The 21,462-nt window shown below is 47.0% G+C and overlaps 1 protein-coding gene across 8 annotated transcripts in view; it reads right to left on the reverse strand.

Moving 5' to 3' along the window:
- LOC106973620 (BEN domain-containing protein 5) overlaps positions 1 to 21,462 on the reverse strand; it is a 1,423,832-nt gene that overhangs the window by 214,188 nt on the left and 1,188,182 nt on the right. For 5 of the 8 annotated variants that reach the window (XM_053213936.1, XM_027059246.2, XM_053213954.1 and 2 more), the window contains 2 exons: positions 20,559 to 20,943; positions 5,203 to 5,351 (listed from right to left, as the gene is read on the reverse strand). The exons of the other annotated variants lie outside the window; for them this stretch is intronic. In XM_053213936.1, the coding sequence (XP_053069911.1) occupies positions 5,203 to 5,351; positions 20,559 to 20,943 (534 nt within the window). The remainder of the gene's footprint in view (positions 1 to 5,202; positions 5,352 to 20,558; positions 20,944 to 21,462) is intronic. 8 annotated transcript variants of the gene reach the window in all.

The following is a 21,462-nucleotide window of genomic DNA, read 5'->3' on the forward strand; positions in this document are numbered from 1 at the left end:
GAAAGTTCCCTAAGTAATTCCAATGTACAGCTGAGTTTGAAAACCACTGCCAGCTGGAGCCGGGAGGACAGCCACCAGACTCCACCATTAACTGGAGTGTGTTTGTGCAAGTCCTTTCCTACCTCTAGCTTCAGTTTCCCATGAACTAAACTGGGAGAGTGGGATTTCATCTCTAAGTTCCTTCTGGCTCAGAACACCTATGATTTTGATAAATTAAATACAACCACAGTGTCCTCAGTCTGATTCTGTTCTGATGGAACAGAATACGGCCTAGTGCTCCCTGGAAGGGAAGGTCTCAGAAGGTTTCAGGGCAGAGTCGGTAAATGTAAGACGACTCAGAACGATCTAGCAATAAGCTATAGGCTTTCAAATTTTTTCTCTTTTCTGGCTCTTTTAACAACTCAAAAACCATTTGCTAATCATTAAAAAATGGAGTTTTGACTTCGACACTGCCATTTATGTTGTGTTTCTCCTGAGTCTGTGGAGGGTGGAAATGGCTTCTGTGGAGAAGGAGGGGAGGCAGCTGCTAATGAGCTGAACTTTCTAAGGGTAATGAAAGAGCTCTGCCCAAAGTCCTTGTCTTCAGAAAGAACCGTAGGTCAAAAACATCATGTGGTCAGGAGACCTCTTGGGAGAGGTCCTGGCCTTAGAGACCGCACACACACCCACACTGATGGCAGACTGGCAAGAACCACCGTTCAAAGATGGCTGAAGATCTTTCTACTGAAGACTGGCTTAGAAAAGAAGGTGGGTACACACAGATGGGAAGACAGGTCAGTCAGCAACACTTCTTCCTTCACCAATTACTGAGGTTTTTCAGCCATCCAAAACGGAAAACAAAATAGCCCAGCAACACAGCCCACTCACGGATGTCAGCAAGTAACCAATCCACCTGGCCTCATCTGCCTTCACTTTTTTTTGCTCACAAGATCATTGAGATCCCTGCAGGCCTGGTGTCAGGTAACCAGATCCACCTGGTCTTCCTGTGCTGCAAATTTCAGTGCCGCAAATCTGTTCATATGGCTCAGGAAGATAAGCAACCCTGGAAGTGAGATGTGCTGCCTGGGGCCAGCTGGGCAACACTGATCCAAGGTCAAGTCTGGCCTTTCCTCTGCAGTCTGAACCGCAGGTGGGCAGTCTGTGTGCCAGATCAGGCATGCTGGGGACAAGTTTCCTGCTGCTCCCTGCTGGGCCCCAAGTCACCTCCCTCTGATGACACTCTGAAGCTACCTCACAAGCTTCCTGAGATAAGGGGGAAACAAGGAATTTGAATTAGATTAAATTCAGAATTAGAAAACCTTAGAATGGAAGACAGCGTCCGTTTTTCAAAGATTTCTGCTCTTTTCCACCCTGGGCCTTGCTTTCCTATAATCTTTTAATTTATTATTCTTAAAAGAGAGGTGACAGTCATTTTAGCCCATGTTCTGCTAGAGAAGGGGGACACTAATATTTTTTGAGTACCTATAATGAACCAGGTATTGTACCCTCAATTTATCTAATCCTCATAATGACCTTAAGAGATGGAAATAGGTAGCAGTTATTATTCCCACTTTACAGACACGAATAGAGATTCAGAAGGACTAAATTACTTTCCGTAAGACATACCAGCAGTAAATTTTGGAGTCAAGATTCAGACCCAAATCTGTATGGCCCTAGAGCCCAAGTTCCCCAGGCCTTCTGCTGCTGCCAGTGTCACAGTGGTGCCAACGTGGTGGACACATAGCCTATCTAACATATCTATATTCCATGAGGTTTCTTTTTGAGTTTTCCTCTGTGCTGGCCCAGCCACTTCCCCTGCCGGCACTCACTGCACATCACTATGGCAGACAGGGAAACCAGAAGAAGCCATGGGCTGGCCTTCCTGCCTCTAGTCCCTGCTCCCTTCAACTCACCCTATAAACACTGCCAGATTAGTCTCCCTAAAACACAGCTTTCCTTCTTTGACTAGATTACTTCCACAGTCTTTCAACTCCGTGTTTCTGTGTGAACACTCTGGAATCTTGAATGGCTCCCTCTTTCCTATCACATCAATCTAACCTCCACAGTCATCTTTAGAGGCCCTCCAGAATCCTCTTTCCATTCAACTTGCTAGCCTTTATTCTCCTGCTATGGCCATCGTGATGAAGCTTGCAAACTCCCGCATTTCCTTCTACTTTCAGTGTGTGGTAACAGAAAAGGGGGTGCTGGAGTCTTCAGCCCTAGGTGGCAATCGGCTAGTCACTTTACCTGAGTCTCACTTTTCTCAGATGGACAACAGGCAGAATACCACCTAACGCAAAAAGCTGTTCTGAGGATTATATGACATAACATGAATAAAACGTCAGGAGGACAGCACACCCCCAACGCACCCCCCAGCTATGTCTCCACTGATGCCTTTCCCCTGTCCAGAAATGAATGCCTTCGCCTATGTCTTCTTAAGCCTGCTAATCTTCCAAGCCCCAGTCCCAAATCCAGGAAACACTCTTTAACTCTCCATGGCTAAGTTCTATCCCCTCTGAATTTCTAGCCTTCTGTGAGCCTTCACCACCTGATTCAGTCCTTCACAGTACATCTCCATGGGGACGCATTGAGGCTTTGCCTCTTTGGTCCCGTTCAAAATGATCAGGACTAGTCTGAACACAAAGCAGGAGAAACAGAAGGGCACATTTAATATGTTTTAATGGCACAGGCTTTCAGTTCTGATGAGCTGCTTTTCCTTAGAGAAGAAAATATTTTCTGACATGAACTTGAGTACAAGGCCAGCTTTACAGCACAGAAAGAAATGGCTCTGGGTAAGGCCAATCACAGGTATATGTTGGGACAAGGGCTCCCGAGGTCAGCAAAATAAGGGTCACCTGGAACAATGCCCAGTTTTCAGAGATGGAGCAGAATAGACTGGAAAGAGCACTGGCCTGGGAACCAGGAGACCTGCCTTCCAGTTCCTACCTGTTTGTTTCTAGCCTGTTCTATAATTATAGAGGAGCCCTTCTCTGGATGTGCTTCCCCAACTATGCCATTTATAAATTAGACTATGTAAACTTTAATAGTCTTTGCAGCTCTAGGATTCAATGAGGTTTTGAGATAAAGAAAAGCAATGAACTTTATCAAAATCAGAAAGTAACTTTTGCGGCAAGCCCTATTATACACATAAACCATTGTTAACTATTTGACCATAATGTTAGCCTTATGTGTCAAGGGAGGTTTTAAAAATATGGCATCTGGCAGGATGGGACTTGATCAAAAAATGGCTTTGTGAAATGTTTTGTAGGACAAAACTAGTTTCCTACTAGGAAGTGGATCCCATTCTAATGCTCTAGGCTTTGCAGAGATTAAGGCTTTTGTTCATGCAGGCAGAGAGAAGAGAGGGTCAGAAAGGATAGCAGAGCCAAGAACAATGAGGACGAGGGAATGCTGCTCTGGGAAGCTGCCATCCATTTCTAGTCTGTCCACTTCCTTTCCTCTCCCTTCATAAATTTCTCTGTCGAGCTTCAAATTAGTTGCAAACAAAAGTCAGGTTAGTTTTACAGCAACACGTTGGCAACAACCAATGAAAAAACAATACTGGCAATTTCAAGATTTGTTGTGCAACTCCCAGGGAAACATTAAGTGAGGTTTGAGACACCCATTTTCTGGAAATGGAAAAATGATACCTTTGCAAAAGAGGCCCCCAGAATGCTCAGAAACTGTCCATCAGTTTTCAAAGGAAGAGAGAAATAGTGTTCTCTTGGAAGCTACTTTAAGAAAAAGTCTCTAGTCACCGTACAGTGCCGTCGTCACTAAAAAGGAATCAACAAACACAGAATGGTCCTTTCTTTTCTTTATCTTCAATTGGGGAAGATTCACCCAACTTAGATACACAGCTGGAGTGACTACAGGCCCATGGAGAGCATGAATCCGTCCCTCCTCACACAGATCTGGGCACCGAGGCCCAGCAAAGAGAAAGATCCACCCGAGCAAAGTTACACAGAAAGGACAGAGACAGAGCTATGCTGAGCATTCGGGTTCCCGACTGCCTATTTCCACTCTGGCATGCCACCTCTCCCCTGCAAAGCAGACTTTTAAAGCCTGTTGGCTGGAGCAAGTCAAGACAGAATGGGCGATGACCTGGCCCATCAGTTCTGCCTCTGCAGGGGAGGAAGTGCTCGGTGGGAGATGAGGGAATGGCAGCATATCCAAGAGAGCCCTAAAGACTAACAGGTTTCATTTCCTCAGCTGACAATATTTGTTTTTTGCCTCAATCTGGCCAGTTGCAAGGATATATCTGGACAAACCCAAATAAAACAACCTTTTCTTTCTCATCAGCCCACTGGGGAACAATACTGGATAAACAGAGACCTTTTGAAGCACGAGGCAAGAAAAACAGACTGACACAGATGATTCTTTGGGGAGAATGAGAGGTGATGTCTGTACTGTATGCCAGGGTGGCAGAAATATAACACTAAAACTGAATTTGACCAGTGCCTAGACAAAGGGCTCCAATATACTTCTTCCAAGATGAATCCATTTGGATATCAGAAGGATGTTAGAACATTTTCTCCCTGCCCAGCTGCTATGACACGTGACTTTAAGACTTCCAAAGGCTATTCCATTAGTTTTCACCCCTGTACTAATAGAATTAATAATGCTTAAGTTTTCTTTCATGACTTTTTTTTTTCAATAGCCTTACAAGAAAATCTGAGAAGTTATATGTGGTCCTAGGACTGTGGCCTAACCACTGTTTGAATATACAGCTTGGAAACAGCTTAGGGACAAGGAGCCCTTCTCATTTACCAGTTTATCCTTGGCATCTAGCACAGGGCTTAGAACATATAGATACTTCGCGAATGGTGAACAGATACATATTGAGTTGTTCTCTGTCATTCAGGTGTATTTCTGGTACACCTTATAAATTTTATGTGTCTGGTTTTTATAGGAGGGTAGGACAAGTTTCATCAAACCACCCTGCCTTTTTAAATCTTTCTCACTACTAAGCTATTTAAAACGTCAGTTTAGTTTTATACTTGCTTTGGCCCAGTATTTAAAAAAAAAAAAGGGAAGAGAAAAAGAACAAGTCCCAGTTTAGCTCCACTAGTTACAACACAAGAACTCTGGAAATAGTTACTGAGGCCCGGGCCAGGAGGCCAAGTGGCCACGCTGGGTCTCAGGAAGCTCCCACCAAACTCTCCATCGTCACTCTGACTAACAAACACTTGCAGGGAATGGATATTGAGCTTGAAACACTACCTTGCCATTGTCTAGGATATACTTGTCCATGACAGGTGCAGGAGCGGGGTAATAGGACGACGTATTTGCTTCCTCACTGAAAGTGCTCCGTAACTCCGGCTCGGGCTCGAGACATTCTGACTTTACTTTTTCCAAGTCAATGGCGGGACCTAGGCAGTTAAGAAAAGAGATCTGTCTAGAACTCCAAGGACAATAAAAGGCAAATATTTTTAACTACGCATCTATCAGCACACAGTGGCACAAAATAAATATGCTGGTTTATTTTTTCCGTTGGACTACACTTAAACCCAGGCTTGAAAATAATATGAGATACGAACGTCACAAGGGAAAAGGTAGGAAATTGGAAGACAAGAATGAACAAGACTCTAATTAAGTATGAATGAGAAGTGGTCTTTGAGGGTGTCATTGTCTGAATGGAAATGCAGGGGAATCAACTTCCTGGTCAGAAAAAGAGGTCCTGTTAAGACTGGGGTGCACAAGGGGTGGCAATCGCTGCAATATGCAAAGTGTGTATTTGCTAACACCCCACTTCTGCAGCCTGCAGTGGAGCGGGCCACAGCCTAAGAACAGAGGTTAGGAAAGCAGTGGGGACAAATGCAAAGGCCTCCCTCTCCCTAAGACCTAGTATCTACCTAGACAGGAGCATTTCAACCAAGAAATTAAAATACAATACAGATTAAGCTTCTGATTGCCTGATCTAGCAGCTACCCTGATTTCTATTTTAATGCAATCAACACAAATTACGCGCAGCTTAAACAGTGAAAGGACGCTAGATAAATGGTGGTGGTTTCTAAGGGGAGTATTTTTTCTTCTCCATTAAGCTTTTAAAAATGACGGACTATTTTTTAAATCACCTATTGTGTCTTGATTACCAAAGGGCAGAGAAACAGGATGAAAGTGAGTAAATAAGGCTGAATGACTTGATTAACTTTTGCAGGAGAGCAACTCCAAAGGCCAACGGAGAGCTCAGTACCCTGGAAATGTTCCCGACACAAACATTTCTTGAGCTGTCTGGGATCTGGGAGTTAGCTACTGCTATAGTGGGTCCCCCTGGGCTATGCTTATACCTGAAGTAACCAATGAATTTCAAGGTCCAATCTTCCCTTATTCTAACTATGTGGATCGCCTGATAAGGAGTTCTTTATACACTAAATTACAATCTGGTTCCAATTCTATGCTCAACTACCACACCCCAGACTTTGGCTGGTGGCAGAGAAGGTATTGGTGATTTTGTTACTAAAATTCCTCATGACAGGGCTTCCCAGAACAAGAATATCATTCCTGAGTTGCTGGCAGCTACCATCTGTAAGACAGAATCTCTGTAGTCTTTAAGGATGCAAGCATAAGCCTTGTACAAAGCAGAATGCAACATGGCTGGGAAGCAAAAGAGTGCTGATGAAAAAAAATGGTTCATCATGGTAGAGCAAGGTTAGGTCCTATGCCTGGCTCTGCTGTTTTAATTGTGTGACCGCAGGTGAGTGAATTGTAGATGCAGACGTTGACAGAGTGAAGGACAGACAGCATCAGAACTGTGCTGAGGGCATCTCCTAACACTGTGTGATGTATGTAGGGGCTGGGCCCGGGTCCCACTCTTCTCTTTGCCCCCAGCACCTGGCACTGAGTACCTAGTCTCTGAATGTTTGCTAAATGAATTAAAGAATGACAACAATGAATGAATACTTCTACAGTTTCAGAAGCAGATGCCAAAGTCTCTCTTCTCTCTGTGTGAGATCTCAGGTTGAATTTCTGAGATACAAACTCAAGTGGAGCATTTGATCTTTTCTGAGATCAGGGCAGAGGTAATTACTCCAGTTTCCCCTAAAGGGCATGGCCCAGTTGGCATCTGAAGTCCCTTCCTGCTCTGACATTCAGCAACAGGAAAAGGGGATGGGCTGAGAAGATGAGGTCCCCGTAGCCACTGGCTCACAGGTCATCTTTGGCAAGATTGTGCCCCTCCTCTAAAGTCTCTTTTTCCTTCTAGGAGAGGAAGATGTTGGACAAGAGAATGACTCCAGTTCAGCTCTGACTTTAGTCCGGTTCTCCCCCACCCATCTCCACAATGGCTGCCAAAGAGATCTCCTTGAAACCGTGTCCTTCCTTGCTTAGCACCTTCCTTCCTAGTTACCCTCAAAATTAGGTCATACGTTGTAGCCTCCGTAAGGCCCAGAACAACCAACCTCCTCTCTACCCCTGGTGCTCAGTTCTTGTTCTCACCTGATACTCACCTCTGCAGAGGGGCCATATGCCATGCTGTCCCGGCCTCTATGCCTTGGAAGTCTCGGCCTTGCATAATGCCACCTCATCTGCCTGCCAAGAATGGAGCTTAGGGGTCCCCTCTGTGAGGCCTTGCTCTGATCACCACCAGGTAGGGGGAGTCTCTACTTTGTAAATACTTCCAGCAAATTCTGTCTGCAATCATCTGCCAATCTGTTGTCTGCACTAGACTGTGAAGCTCTTTGGGGGCAAAGTTTTATTCTCTGTGCAGTCTTGGCAGCCAGAGCACTGGCTGGCACATTGCAGGCTCTCAGTAAATTCTTCGTGACAGGAGGGGAGAGAGTTGGGGGTGGAGGGGTGGGCAGGGACTTAAACAGGCCAGGGCAAAGGTTCTGAAACAAAATCCTGCTGCCGAGTTGAGGTGCTTGGGGGTACAGGCTAGGGTGGGTGGGAGCTGTTCTTAAACTACTGTGACCTTTTGACAGCCCACAAAGTAGAACTTAGGTCTGTCAAGTAGAAATTGGAAACTGCCGACAGAATGGACGATTCCGATGGCTACAGAGGGACATATAAGGGACATGAGGACCGAGGGTTGAGAGATGCTTCTCTGGCTCCATCCTCTGCTGCCCCCTTGCCACATCCCCACCCCAACCTCCCAGTCGGACTCCACTCCAAAGTGACAGCCTGGCCTTCCCCACGCATACACCATTCCTTCCAGCTTCCCAGTCTGTGCTTGTGTCCCTCCTGCTGTCGGATCAGTCTACCCCACAGATGCCCACCTAGCTGAACTCCACCCGGACCTCAAGGCCTGACTCAAATGCCACCTCCTCCATCTCTTCAAAAGGAGGAAGCTGTTCTCTCCACCTGTTGGCTTGGAATTTGGAGTCAGAGCCTGGAGTTTAAATTCTGGATTCCCCATTTACTGTTTAGGTGAGTTGTAAGCTTCCTCAGGTGGGTGAGCTCTGTCCCCGTGTGGACCCCCCGCCCCATATAATCAGATGCTCTCAGCTGTTTCTAGGCATGTCCCCCCCCACTAGATGGTGAGGCTTGAGGCCAGGCAGGGACTGTGTCTTCTTATTTCAGAGACCAGGGCTCAGCAGTGTCTGGTTCACATTCTACCCTCAACAGGTAACTTCCACATTAATGATTACTTAACCTTCCTGGCCCTGTGGCCTCACTTGAAAGAAGCAATGACAACAGAGACCTGGCGAGACTGAAGATTCGGTGAGTTGACCATATATATGAAATGACTACGCCAGAGTCTGGTGCAGACTGGGTACTCGGTAAACAGTGCTCACCCCTGCTCCACCTCCTTCATGCACAAGTTATTCCTGGGTGCTTCAGTTAGCCCACCACTAAACCATGGCCTTGGTGCACAGAGTCCGTCCTGGCACTCCACGGCACACCCACGCTCCCTCGGGCTCATGCCGATCTCCTCAGGGACTGCTGCACTGGGATCTTCTGGCTCCCAGGGAAAACTATTTCCTCCCATTGTCCGTCAGCACCGTGGAGCATCCGGAGGCTGCCAGGTGTCAGTACTGCTCTCTGCAGCTGCCCCGTCTTCAGTACTGTACACAGAAGGTACCTGGCTCCTCAGCCTCAGCCCGGAGGGCAGACCAGCCAAAGGCACATCTTGGAAGGGGTTCCTCAAGGGAACTGGGGGTAAATCACAGCTGCATAACCTCAGACAAATCACCTCACCTCTCTGTGCCTCAGCTTTCCTACCTGCAAAATGTGGATTACCAATAGCCACCATGCAAGCTGATAATGCCTCTGGAAGAGTCCAGCACCGAGGCAGGCACAAAACAGAGGATCAGGAAATGGCAGATAAACAAAACAGTGAATCCGGGAGTAAAGCAGGGTGTTCCGTATTACAGAATCCAAGAGAAAAGAGAAAAGGAACAAAAAAAAAAAGCGCATGATTTCTTTGGGGAGAAGAGGGAGGGCCTCTAGTGCTTTTAATTTAAGGGAGTGGGGGAGAAAAACATTTCATTGCAAATTTTAGCCGGTTCTACTACCGATGTTGGCAATTTACATCTCATTACAACAAATGCCTCAGATTGCTGTTTTGCTTTTAAAAATTTCTGAGGCATTGTTCTCCTTCAAACACATGTGACCAAATTAGCCACAATAATAAGCACTTGTGCTAAGAGACAGCATTGTACGATCTGGTGCAGATATTTTAAGTAACAAAGGAACTTTTTTCACTTTGTGGGAAGAGTAGGAATTAAAAAGAAAAAAAAAGGCCCTTTGATCTACTTCAGGTTTATTTTGGGGAAAATACACCTTCCATGAAGAGAAGCCTCTCAGCTGGGTAAGGGAAGCTTTTACAAAAGCATAAAAGGTAGTACTTGTCTTTTCATTCAGTCATTCAGGAACCCATTCAGTATGCAATCCCTGAACGCATACCCAGATCTGGGCCCTGTAAGGCACTGGGGACCCAGAGAAAATACAACATGCCCCAGTTCTGGAGAAGTTGAGAATTTTACATGTGAAACTCCATTTCTTTGCATACAAATAGCTGTGATTTGACAGACAAGCACTGGATTTAGTTAGAAAACCAGGTGCAAGTCCAGGTTCTGTTATTTATTTGACCTCTTTAAGCCCCAGGGGCCTCTTCCATAAAATGGGAATCATGGCACAGAGAAAGCGGCTTGATAAACATTGGCACAACGAATAAATGAAATTATATCTTTCTGGTTTTGTCTGGCTTAAATTAGACTAATGCTGTTCTTCTTGAAAACTTTCTAAAAAGTTAATGCTTGTGTGACTTCCAGGAGGTTCAGAAGTCATCCATTTCTTCAAAATATGTGTATATGTTTGAACAGTAGATACCATTTCTGAGTAACAGATGGGCTAATAATATTAGACTTTTCTTAAAACATACTTAATCCTTCCATTTCCTTCTGCCAGTGAACAGGAAGTGTCTCTGCTACAGGTATAATTCCAGTTTCTTCCTAAATGCAAAGTCAATCAAGTCAAAATTCTTACATGCATTCGGAACACCTACTGTGGCACAGAGGCACACTGGATTGGGTAGAAGAAAGAGGATTCCACTCTGTTTAAAGACTTAAGCATGGGAAGAGCTATGCAACAGTGAAGGAGGTGCACAAGAGCCTTGGAAAGAGGCAGGGGACATGGTGCAGAGCTGGGCAGGCGGATCCCTATGGGCCCTATCATTTTTTTCACGAAAGGTATCGGCCACTTTCACCTGCTATTGTCACTACACATCTGGGTTTTTTTGCCCCATATTTATGCTTCCAGTGACAGTGGGGACCTATCTGGTCTCATTCCTTCAGTGAGAATCTACTAAGCACCTACTAAGTGCCAGTACTAGGCTAGATGGCCCTGATTGGCTCACAGCCCAGTGGTGACAAAAGACAGGCAACAGGTCACCACCCCATGTGGTTGACAAGGGTAAGGATGAAGACTTGGGAACAAAAGCAAAGGAAGGGATGCTCCACCTGGAGGACGCTAGGAGGGCTTCAGAAAGACAGCCACATACTTGTGTGCTGGGGTCTGGAGGATGGATGGGCAGGAACTCATTGGGAGCAAACGGCTGGGCAAGGAGTTATCCCCATCCAGTGAAGGCAAGTGGCACATAATCAAGGCTCCCTGACCAGCCAGGAAGTTGGCAGCCTAACGATCTGCACAAGTCCACCAGTCTGGGGAGGGAAAGGTCACTACTGACTTGGTGACCCTGGGAAGCTTCAGGGGGAGGTGAGCTCTGGCTGGAGCACTGATGTGTGACGAGGTCTGGGGAAGGTGGAGGGGCAGTCAGGCAGGGGATGGGATCACAGTAAATAGTGGCTCTTTGGGTCCTTCTCCCCCTCACTCCTGATTTTCCCACTGCCTTCTGTGAGTGAGGGTTGGAGCAGGCTTTGCTGGGCAGAGGCAGGAGAAGCCGGTAGAGCCCTCAACACCAGATTGGCAAGTCCCTGCGGCTCACATGGATGTCCCCACAGTGGGGTCTCCTCCTTGGGAGTCAGAACCACAGAGCAGCAGAGCTGGGAAGGACCTGTGAGCATCCCCTCACCATGGGGCGGAAACCCAGCAAGGCATGGCAGGCGAGGGCCCAGGTTCCCAGTCATGGGGGTCCCACTCTGAGGAACTGCAGATGCCTATTTCAAATGACTTATTTGCTTATCTCTGCGAACCTGACCAATGCCTACTGAACGTCTTCTTTGTTATATGCCTTATGCCAAAATCTCTTTTTAAAAAAAATCTCTGCAGTATTTTTCACACTGATGTCAAGTAATTATTTGTTTCATATCCCCCTGGCTAGATGGCAACTCCAAGGTCAGCCATGGACCTTGGCTCACTGCTATCTCCCCAGCACCCAGTACAATGTCTCTGGCGCACATCAGTCATTGAACATGTGTTGAATGAAAGAATTTAATCCTCATGGAAGTCCTGAAAAACGGATCTTATTATCTCTGTAGAGGCTCAGAGTGGTAAAATAATTTGCCAAAAGTTGCACAGGGGGTGAGTACTCAATTCTGGGCTGTTAGCTCCAAAGACCTGCTCTTTCCACTACTCTACACCTCCTCAGCTAACTGCACTTTTCAGATTTCACAGGCTTGTCACGTAATACCCATTCTGTGAGACCCTCAGTTCATCTCTGACCTTCCTGGGGCATGGGGGAACAGTCTGTGAAGAACTCCATGGGGGGCAGGATGAGGGAGTGTCCCCAGGATTCATCTCACCCCCCAGGAGCTCTGAGCCTATCTTCCGCCAGCTGGTGGGGCAGTCAAAACTGGGTTGGTTCTTCATCTGTGGTTCTAGCACTTCCTTCTCCACCCAACCATCTGGGCCCAGATAAGCATCCAAACGGCAGGAATGTGCAGAACAGCATGAGTCTGCCCTGCCAGACACGCACTCCTTCCTATCTACCTCTTCACTGTGCGGTCCAGCCAGAACCTACTTGAGAGAGCCAGCTTCTCTCATTAACGCCAAGTCCTTGTTCAGGCTGTCCTGTTGCCTGAGGTACTGTTCTCTTCCTCTTCCTTTGGGTGAACCTAACTAGTTCCTCATCTGGGGCCTTCCCCAGCCACCTACGGTACCCCTGCCCCCGTTATCTCCTGAGCCTTCCTCTATATCTTCTTCCAGTGCCCGGAGAGCCCAGGAGCACAGCAAGGCTCACACTGGATTCTACCCATCTGCTGATGAGACTGTGACTTTTTAAGGCAGTTCCAGGGTCTTAGCTATTTGATTTCCCTGTGCCCAGCATAGGGCCTGGGACAAAGGAAGAGTCTAATAAATGTTCTTGTACAAATATGTTTCCCTACAGTCAGAACCATCCAATAATGGAATGGGCTGCACTGGAAGGCAGTGAGTGAGCTTCCTGTGTCTAGAGGGATGTTCCAGGAGGCAAGGAGGCTACACAGGGCTTCCTGTCCCGTGTAGGAGGGTGCACTAAGTGAATTCTGGGACTCCCTGTAGGACTAGGGTGCTGCAACTTTAAGAATTACCTCCAACCAAACTCAGCTGCCTGGAACAGTAATGGAGAGAGACTATGGCCAGACTCTGGGCCCTGTAGAACCCCGGTGGCCAGAATGATTCCATTCATCCATCTTGGCTCAATATTAACCTTCTGCTGCTTCATTATGATGAATTTGTTTAGATTCCATATTGCCTAGGCATGTCCTGGCCCCTCTCTAGTCCTCAGTTTTCCCATCTACAAGATGGGGGTGAGGGGTTGGACTGGGCTCTCATTTAAAGAGATAATTTCTATAAAAACTACTTCCATCCAATAGCTCAAGGGTTCATCAGTCCCAGAATCCACTGCAGCACACAAAGGAGGTCTAATCATGCAGGCAGGAGTGACACGGCCGCTGTAGAAACACAGGGTCTGGGTGCCTGTGGGCTCGGCCTACCTGGTGGATGGAAAAGGGAGATAGGCCTCAATTTGAAAGCCGGTTTCACCATCTACTGGTTGTGTAGCCTCAGGAAAGCTACTTAATCTCTCTGAGCCTACTCTTGGGGCCTCAGTTGATGATCCTATCTACTGCAGAGGCTGTTTTAAATATGACAAGCACCTAATGTCAAGCCCAAAGCAGATGTTCAGAGAGGCAAGCTCGTGTCTGTAAGGAGCCCTTTCCTACCTCCATTTCCTCTGATTGGCAAATCCAGCAGGGAACAAGCCTGCCACACAGCCACACCAAAGGCAATGACCATCAGGCAAAGCCTTGTTCTAAGAGGAAAGCACATTCCTATTCTGGCAGTGGAGAAAAGCCCAGCAGCTCCTACGTGTTTTGGCTCCCCAAGCAGGTAACAGAGGGACAGCCTGGACTTGTCTCTCAGCCCCCCAGAAAAATGAACTCCAGGGAGAAAAAGGAGGGTTCTGAAGTGTCCTGCCACTCTGAAATCTGTTCTTAAAACAATCTGGGAGGAATTGTGGATAATCTTTCAGTCAGTGGTGCAAAAGGCCCTTCAAAGTAGAGAAGATAACCTGTATCTTTAAGAGAAACAATTCCAGTTCTCACTGCTAGATCTTTTCCTGTTATCCAAGTTGAGGAGGCACAGGGCACGGTGGTTTTGGCCCCGCTCCACCACTCACTGAGGCAGCTGGCAGCTTGTGGATCTCCTATGGATCCACCTTTGCAATGGGGATACACAAACCCATCCTCGTCGGCCTCCCTCAGTACCCAACTTCTGTGAGTGTTCCTGCTTATTGGTGAGAACACACTGAGGCTGAAGGAGGTGGAAAAGTGTCCTGAGATGAACAGGCCCCAGAAGGAGAGCCCTGGCCAAGGGGAAACTGAGCCATGAAGTGCCAATCTGAAGGATTGAGGGGGTCAAAGGAGTGGTTGAGGACTGGGGATGGGAAGATGGAATTCTGCCTAGGAAAAGTGAGTGGAGGGAGAATTATATAAACTACACACCAGTGAGCTTGAGATCAAGGCCAGGCAAAGTTGTAAAATGGACTATTCAAATATGATTTTGGAGGACTTACAACAGGCAGTAGCAATCTCCAGGAGACAACCGTACCTGTGTTCTGCTGCAGGACAATGAAGAGTCTATGATATGCCAAGCATCATACAAACATTATCCCACATGTATCCTCAAATGATCCTACATCATATATGCTGGACCCACTGAGCACTGACTATGTGCTAGCCCCTGGACACAGGTCTTAACATGCATTTGCTCACTTAATCCTCATAAGAACCATAATGGTTACTATTACCATTGACTTTGCTTTACAGATGAGGAAACTAAGGCCCAGAAAGTTAAGTAACTTGCCCAAGGTAACAAATCAGACCATGGAAAAGCCAGGGTTCAAAACCCCAGTATTCCAGAACTCTGGGTCCATGCAGGCTCTTAATGACCAACTTGGCTCTCCTGGTATGTGGTAGGCATTAAGATATCCATCTCAAAGAGGAGAAAACAGAGGCTGAGAAAGGCTCAGTCATTTACTTGAAGTTGCATGGGTACTGAACCAGAGAGCTGAGATTCAAACCCAAGTAATATCTGTTGCCAAAGCCCAGGCTGCCTCCAGCACAGGGGTAAGGCCAGCAGGAGGCATTTGGCTGACATTAGCTGCCTTTTCAAAGGCACCATCAGAGACCTGTGCTTAAAGAATCCAGCTCGGACTGCAAAGGATTTTAAAGATCAAAGCTGGTATTTTAACGGACTTTGGACAGAACACAAGGCATGAGCCCAGAGGGGAACAGAGGTGATAGAAACCTAGCTCTAAAGAGCCAAGACAGATTTGCAGACCACAATGGCTTTCCCCTTCAAAAATTTCAACCAGCTTGTGATCTGGCCAACAGGGACGTTATCTCTTCTTTTTGCTTCTCCTCGCTCAAATGGAGATAATCAACCTTACCTGGCCTCGCAATAAGGCTATCGCAATAGTCCAATGACATAAAAATGTCAAGGTGCTTTGAAACCTGTGAAGTGTCACACATATGTGAATTACTATTATTATGCTTATTATCTATGCCTCTTTCTGGCCAGAATTTATCATATCCACCTACATTCCGTGACAAAGCACACCCCAAATCTAAAACCATTATAAGCCTACCTCGTGCAATCACAGAACTTGTTTTGTTCTGCTTGGTGTCCTGTTGTGTATGGGTCTGTGCTCCCCTCTGGATTGTGTGTGCATCTCGGAGGCAGCGATTACACCCTCCTCTATTCCTCACAGAGAGAGCCCTTTCCAGCTTTAGCTGGACTAACATTCCCTGAGTCACACCAAAATGAATGTAACTATCTGAGAGGCACTTGTGGTGCTAATACTGAGGACAGTATCTAAGCTTTTGTCTTTGACCTCGAAGGACAAAGAATGTAGCCGAGGAGAACCCAAGAGAGACCCTAGGGTTTACTCTTTCTCCTACGCCAAAGCTCCCCCTTGCAGTTGCCTTTCCCCTGTGTGTTTCTCCTCAAGCCCTTGGAATTCTGAGTCTGCCAAGCTCCAGTTTAATAAATACTACGCATAAATACTTGTTAATATTTAAAAAAGAGACTGTCTTGTTTGTTTCTATATTCCTGGCACCTAATGCAGTCCTGGCACAAAGCATGCCCTTAATAAATAATTGTTGAATGAATGTAAGTAATGAATAAATGCACAAATAAATCTGCACTTTACCAACTGGAATTATCTGTGTGCTTTGTGTGTCCTCAGCGTTTACTTCTTTGGGAGAGGGTGGGCAAAAAAGGGCAGAAAAGGAAAAAGAGACTGGCATTTATTAAACACAATATGCTGGTCACAGTGCTTTATTCTTTACATTTGCTTCCTCATTTAATTTTGATGTTGTCACAGAGACCCTGAGAGGAGACACCGTCAGGATAGGACAGTGGGGTTCCTTCTGAGCAGAGAGGGCTACTTCCTATGCTAAGATCACAGAAAGTTCTGTTTCACAGAGATGTTCTTTGTGGGGGGGGGTGGGGAGCAGGGGCCGAGGAGTCACCTCCATATCCATGACAATGAAGTCCAAGGGCTAAAGAAGGCCATGTAGGTGAGGGCCCAGAGAGAGGCACACAGGACTAGGTGTCAAGAGACCCCTGGGAATCGGCCTGTGACACTTTCTGAGCTTATTTCCTCATCAGCAACATGAGGACAGCAGTCCATTTCCTAGATAAGCTCTCTCAGGACTCCAGAGACTCTTTCCTATTAAATCCAGCTTCTGAGACTTTCCTATTAAATCCAGCTTCTGTGTATTTGTGGAATGAATGAAAGAAGAATTAATAAATGTACAAATGAAAAAGTGAGCCACCAGGGCAGTCTCTGAAACATCTTCTTATACCATCTTGCTGCTGTCCTCTATCATTCTCCCTCGACCTCCACCAGGTGCACCATTACAACTCCTGACTGCTAGAGGGCCATTCACCACCCTGAGGTCTCCATCAGGCTCAAGGGGCCAGGCTCCTGCTCTCTGCCTCTTCCCATCTACCACCTGCAGAACCTCAGTGGCTGGGGGAGTCAGCAATGATTCTTCTGAGCAGGGAGCCTTCCTTTTAAAACTGAGCATCCTTGACCTGTTGGCTTTCTTGCCTCTGAATCTGCCTATTATGGTGTAGATGATTCAGCACTCAAGCCGGACAAAGGCTGTTGAGCTGGGTCCCCAGGCAAGGTGGACAGGAGAAAATATGCAAGGACAGGCCTCTAAGAACAATGCTTGAGGCAGGCCCAGAGGCTCAAGGGTGGTAGAGCTCAGGATGCTGCTTTCAGAGAACACGTGAAGCCAAGAAACAAAGAAGGCCTTAGTCACTTTTTGGCTCTTATCTGCCATGTTACCGGTTTCTTGACGGTGTGTACAGACGAGGAGCTGTTACAGCAGGGGTGTCTTCCCAGACTCAGCAAGAGAGCTCCACCTTCAAACGCTAGGCTAGTCTCTCCCCCAGGACTCATTAATCTGCATTTCAACTACATGCTTACATGTTTTCCTCCATCACTACCCACACCCCAACTTCCAACCTCTTAGTCTTCTTTGTACTCCCCAGGCCCCTAGGCTCAGAAAGCATATGGTCAATGTTAGCTGCCTGACTGAATAAGGGAACATATGTGTAAGTGTATATGTGTATGTGTATGTGTATATATATGTATACATATATGTACACAACCTTTTATTTTCTATAACAGAAGACTCTGACAGGTAGAGAAGATAGTTAACCTGCTCAAGGTCATATAGCCAATTACTAGTTAGGGGAGGTAGAGGGGGAGAGAGTGTTAAAAATCAAACTGGACCCTTCCTTAGCCCCTCCACTAAACGGTGTGAAAAAGAAGCTGACAATAAGAGAGCACCAACGAGAACATAAGCACTATGCCCTGTGTCACAAGGCTGTGAGGGGGATGTTATTATTTCCATTTTACAGATGAGAACATCAAGGCTCAGAGAGGTACTCTCTGTGTAGATTGCTCCTCATTCTTCCCACCCACTCGCTCATGCCTGGATAACAAAAATTCACCCTTCAGGCCTCCGCTTAGATGTACTTTCCTTCAGGAAGTCTTTCTTCCCCAACCTCCCCAAATTCTGTGGGTACTCCTCTTCTATAGTCCCATACCCCCATGTGCTTTTGTCCCTATGGTGACATTTATGCCCTGTATTGTCATATTTGTGTCAGTGGCTGTCTCCTTCATCAAACTTTGACCTCTTCAAGGGCAGAGGGCAAGGGCTATATCTTAAATATATTAAACTCTTACCGCTAGGCAAAATGCTTGGCACACAGCAGGATACCAGTGAGTAACGGAAGGAAGGAGGGAAGGAAGGAAGGAAGGAAGGGAAGAAGGAAAGAAGGAAAGAAGCTTCCCGAAGCCAGAGTTGGGAAGTAGGGAAGCTAGGTCTGAATCCAGGCCTGGCTGGTTCCAAAGACTAGACGATATCCATGAAAATATACGAACTCCCCTTAGGGTAGAAACCCTTCTATTATATGTGGGTTTGTCTTAGAACTTGGCACATTATCATTCTCCATTTAACAAGTGCTAATCAATGGACTTTAAGCTTTCACACGTCAGGGGCTACCAGTGTGGTGCTCCAGGATGCCCATGACCCTTAGAGCACAGGGCACTGCAGGTGGTGCGTGCTCCACACATACTTGTAGTTTGCGCTGATTTATATTTAGCCTGTCCACTATGGAGACATTGGTGACTCTGATGGGGGAAGAGCCAGCCACTGGTCCTTATGATGGCATTTAAGACCTGTGGGGTAGGAGAGCTGGGAAAGTTCAACGCACTGAAACTATGGCTGAGGTCAAGTTTGTCTAAGTGTTTTAAGACTAAAGAGGCATATAATGATGCAAAATGTAGGTCTTATTGGTCCAGAGGCTTGGAGTGGTTTCTGGAGCTTAAGTTCAGTTCATAATCATACAAAACAAGCAGTTTCCCTAGGAGTTGAAAACCGTGTGGAGAGTTTTTGTTGTTAGTGTGCATTTTCCCCACAAGAAGTTTACAAAAGGTGTAGCACATTGAGTGCAATGAAAATAAAAATTATTCATTTGAGGACTGGGAAACACTTTTTTTTCTCTGAAAATTCCAGTTCTTTCCCCATCCCCACCCCACTCCAAGACCAACAATGCTTTTACAAATTTTATAGTTAGGGTTTCTCTTTATGGTTTTATTTTTATATAGAATTCTAGTATCTCCTTAGGTTGTACACCCCATGTGACCTTTAGTGTCACAGGCTACGACTTGGGAGAAGGGCCAAGGCCAAGGCAGAGTTGGAAGGTGAGGAAATTACCGGTCCAGGAGTCAGGGCCCTTGGTCTGACATGAGCTCTGTCTCTGCCTCCCCAGAGACTCTGGGTAAGTCCTAACCTCAGTTTCCTTCTCTGTGACAACTGCAGGGAAAGGCCTCTCAGCTGCCTCCCTGAGCCACTCTGAAGATCTACTGAGACACTGCCTTGGGGACACACTTGACGATATAAAAGGTGCCTATAAATATAAGTAAAGTAGGGTAAGAGCACATTTATCTAAACATCAAAGACAAATGAATGAGGCTTTACATACAAATCTATTATCTAGATAACACAAGTCTTCCTTCTTGAGTACAAAATTATATTTGATTTAAACTTTGGGAATAGAACTTATGTTTGCAGACTAGATTACTTCCATGTTTAGGCAGAAAACACTGACATGGGGTTGTTAATGATTGTCCTCTGGGGATGTGGAGGCTATGAACCAGTGTTTCACTGGTTTCTGCAATACTGACTGGCCTATAGCTTTTACCATCCTGGATTCTTGTGTTTGAGAGAGGGTTTCCGTCTTGTTCTCTCTACTAGGCAGTCATTTCTCATTGCTGTCAAGGCTGCCACCTTTCAAATCTCCCGATTCCTACTTTTAAACCACGTTAGGTAGGAAAACCTAAAAACCTGGTTTGTTACTAGCACTTGCAGCATTAAGATCCTCTCAAGTTCTTCTGCGAGCAAACCAAAGGAGTTTTCTACATCTTTGTATCAATCCTCCTAAGGTCACGTGCCTCTAGACCCTCCAAGCCTTTCGGCATCTCTCATTCCTTCCCAAACAAGTCCAACACTTCAAGCTGGCATGGTTTTCAAGGTCTTTAACCACCTGTCGTCAAACTACATGTGTCATATCTCTTTTTAGCATGTTCCGGGTGCTTTCTCGTCCTCAGTGGCTGCTGCCCTCTGCCTCCTCCTCTTGTGCCTTGAGACACCCCCACCCTTCAAGGCCTGCTTCAAGGCCCACCTCCTTCCTGAAGTCTCTCTCTCGGTTATAAACAACTTCTCCATCCCTTGAACTCTATCACTTTATCCATATCCCTCCCGTGGCATTTAGCACTTTCTGACTTAACGTGGTACCATGTTAAGTACCATGCTCTTAGGGCAATTTCTAGTTCTCCTCACGGTACAGAAACTGCTGTGGAGATGTTTCCGACAACCCCTGGCATTGCCTCTCGCTGAACGAATGCATGGATGCGCGGTGGCAGATACTCTGTCGGCCCCTGTTCTCCACGCCACACCTCTCAGCGTTCCCCACTGTACTGTAGGTGGCTAAGGCCGTGGCACTCTGAAGCTCTTATCGGACTCACTGCGGGAGGGGAGCGGCTCGACCTCGTGGTGCCTGCCGAGCCAAGCCCCTGCCCTTCCGGAGCCTACGTCTCCCCTGTGCCCTCCTTGAAGAAGGGCTGCGCAAGGCATCCCCCCTGCATGGAGTGGTCGGTGGCCTGCTGGGGCACTCACCACTGCCAAGCCTCAGGAGCAGCACGTCCTGGAGCCTCCGGTTGAGGTCACGGAGCTCCTTCATTTCAGACACGAGAGCCCCGTATTCCTTGAGCTTCTTGGCCTGCTGGACCAGCTGCCTCCGAGTCCGCTCCAGCTCCTGCTGGAGGTGGCGCATCTCCTCCTGCTGCTGCTGGTAGTTGCGCAGCAGCTCCTCATACAGAGCCCGGGGCACGACAGCGTCCTCCAGACTGTCCATGTCCTCTGTGCCCGGCGAGGCCTCCACGAAGACCTCCTCTGGACACGTGCTGTGGCCCAGGCTCAGGCCGTTCTGCTTCTCCAGCCGGGCCACCACTGCCTCAATGCTCTTATGCGCCACTTCGCTCGGCTTCCGCCCCTCGGGTCTCTGTGTAGGACAACGAGAATCAGTTCAGGCAAGGGCAGCTGGGACTTTCTTGGACTGCGGCTCAATATTTCCCCAGACAATCCTAGAATCACAGAACCACAGAACATCAGTGCTTGGAGAAACCTGTGCAAACACTTAGTCAAAGCCTTTCATTGTACAAATGGGGCAGATTCAGAGCGGGGAAGGGTCTTGCCCAAGATCACACAGTCATATGGTGGCAGACCGAGGACTCTGGTTTCTCGGGCCAGTGCTTTTTCCATTCCATCACTCTGTCTCCTGGGTGCAGACTATACCATGACCACCCTCCCCGATTCCCCAGCCCCTACCCCACCCACAGTGCCTGTGCAGTGACTTGCTCACGGGGTGGGGTGGGGGCGTTCAGTGTGTATTGGTGGAGAATCTGTGAGAAATCAGGCCAGGCCAAACCACCCAAGGGGAGTCACCACTCAAATCTCTTCGAGAACAAAAACATAAAAGGCAAAAACAAAAAAACAAAACAAGACAAAATACCTACCCTCC

The sequence above is a fragment of the Acinonyx jubatus genome, chromosome C1 (assembly GCF_027475565.1).
Source record: "Acinonyx jubatus isolate Ajub_Pintada_27869175 chromosome C1, VMU_Ajub_asm_v1.0, whole genome shotgun sequence".
In the NCBI taxonomy this organism is placed as follows: Eukaryota; Metazoa; Chordata; class Mammalia; order Carnivora; family Felidae; genus Acinonyx; species Acinonyx jubatus.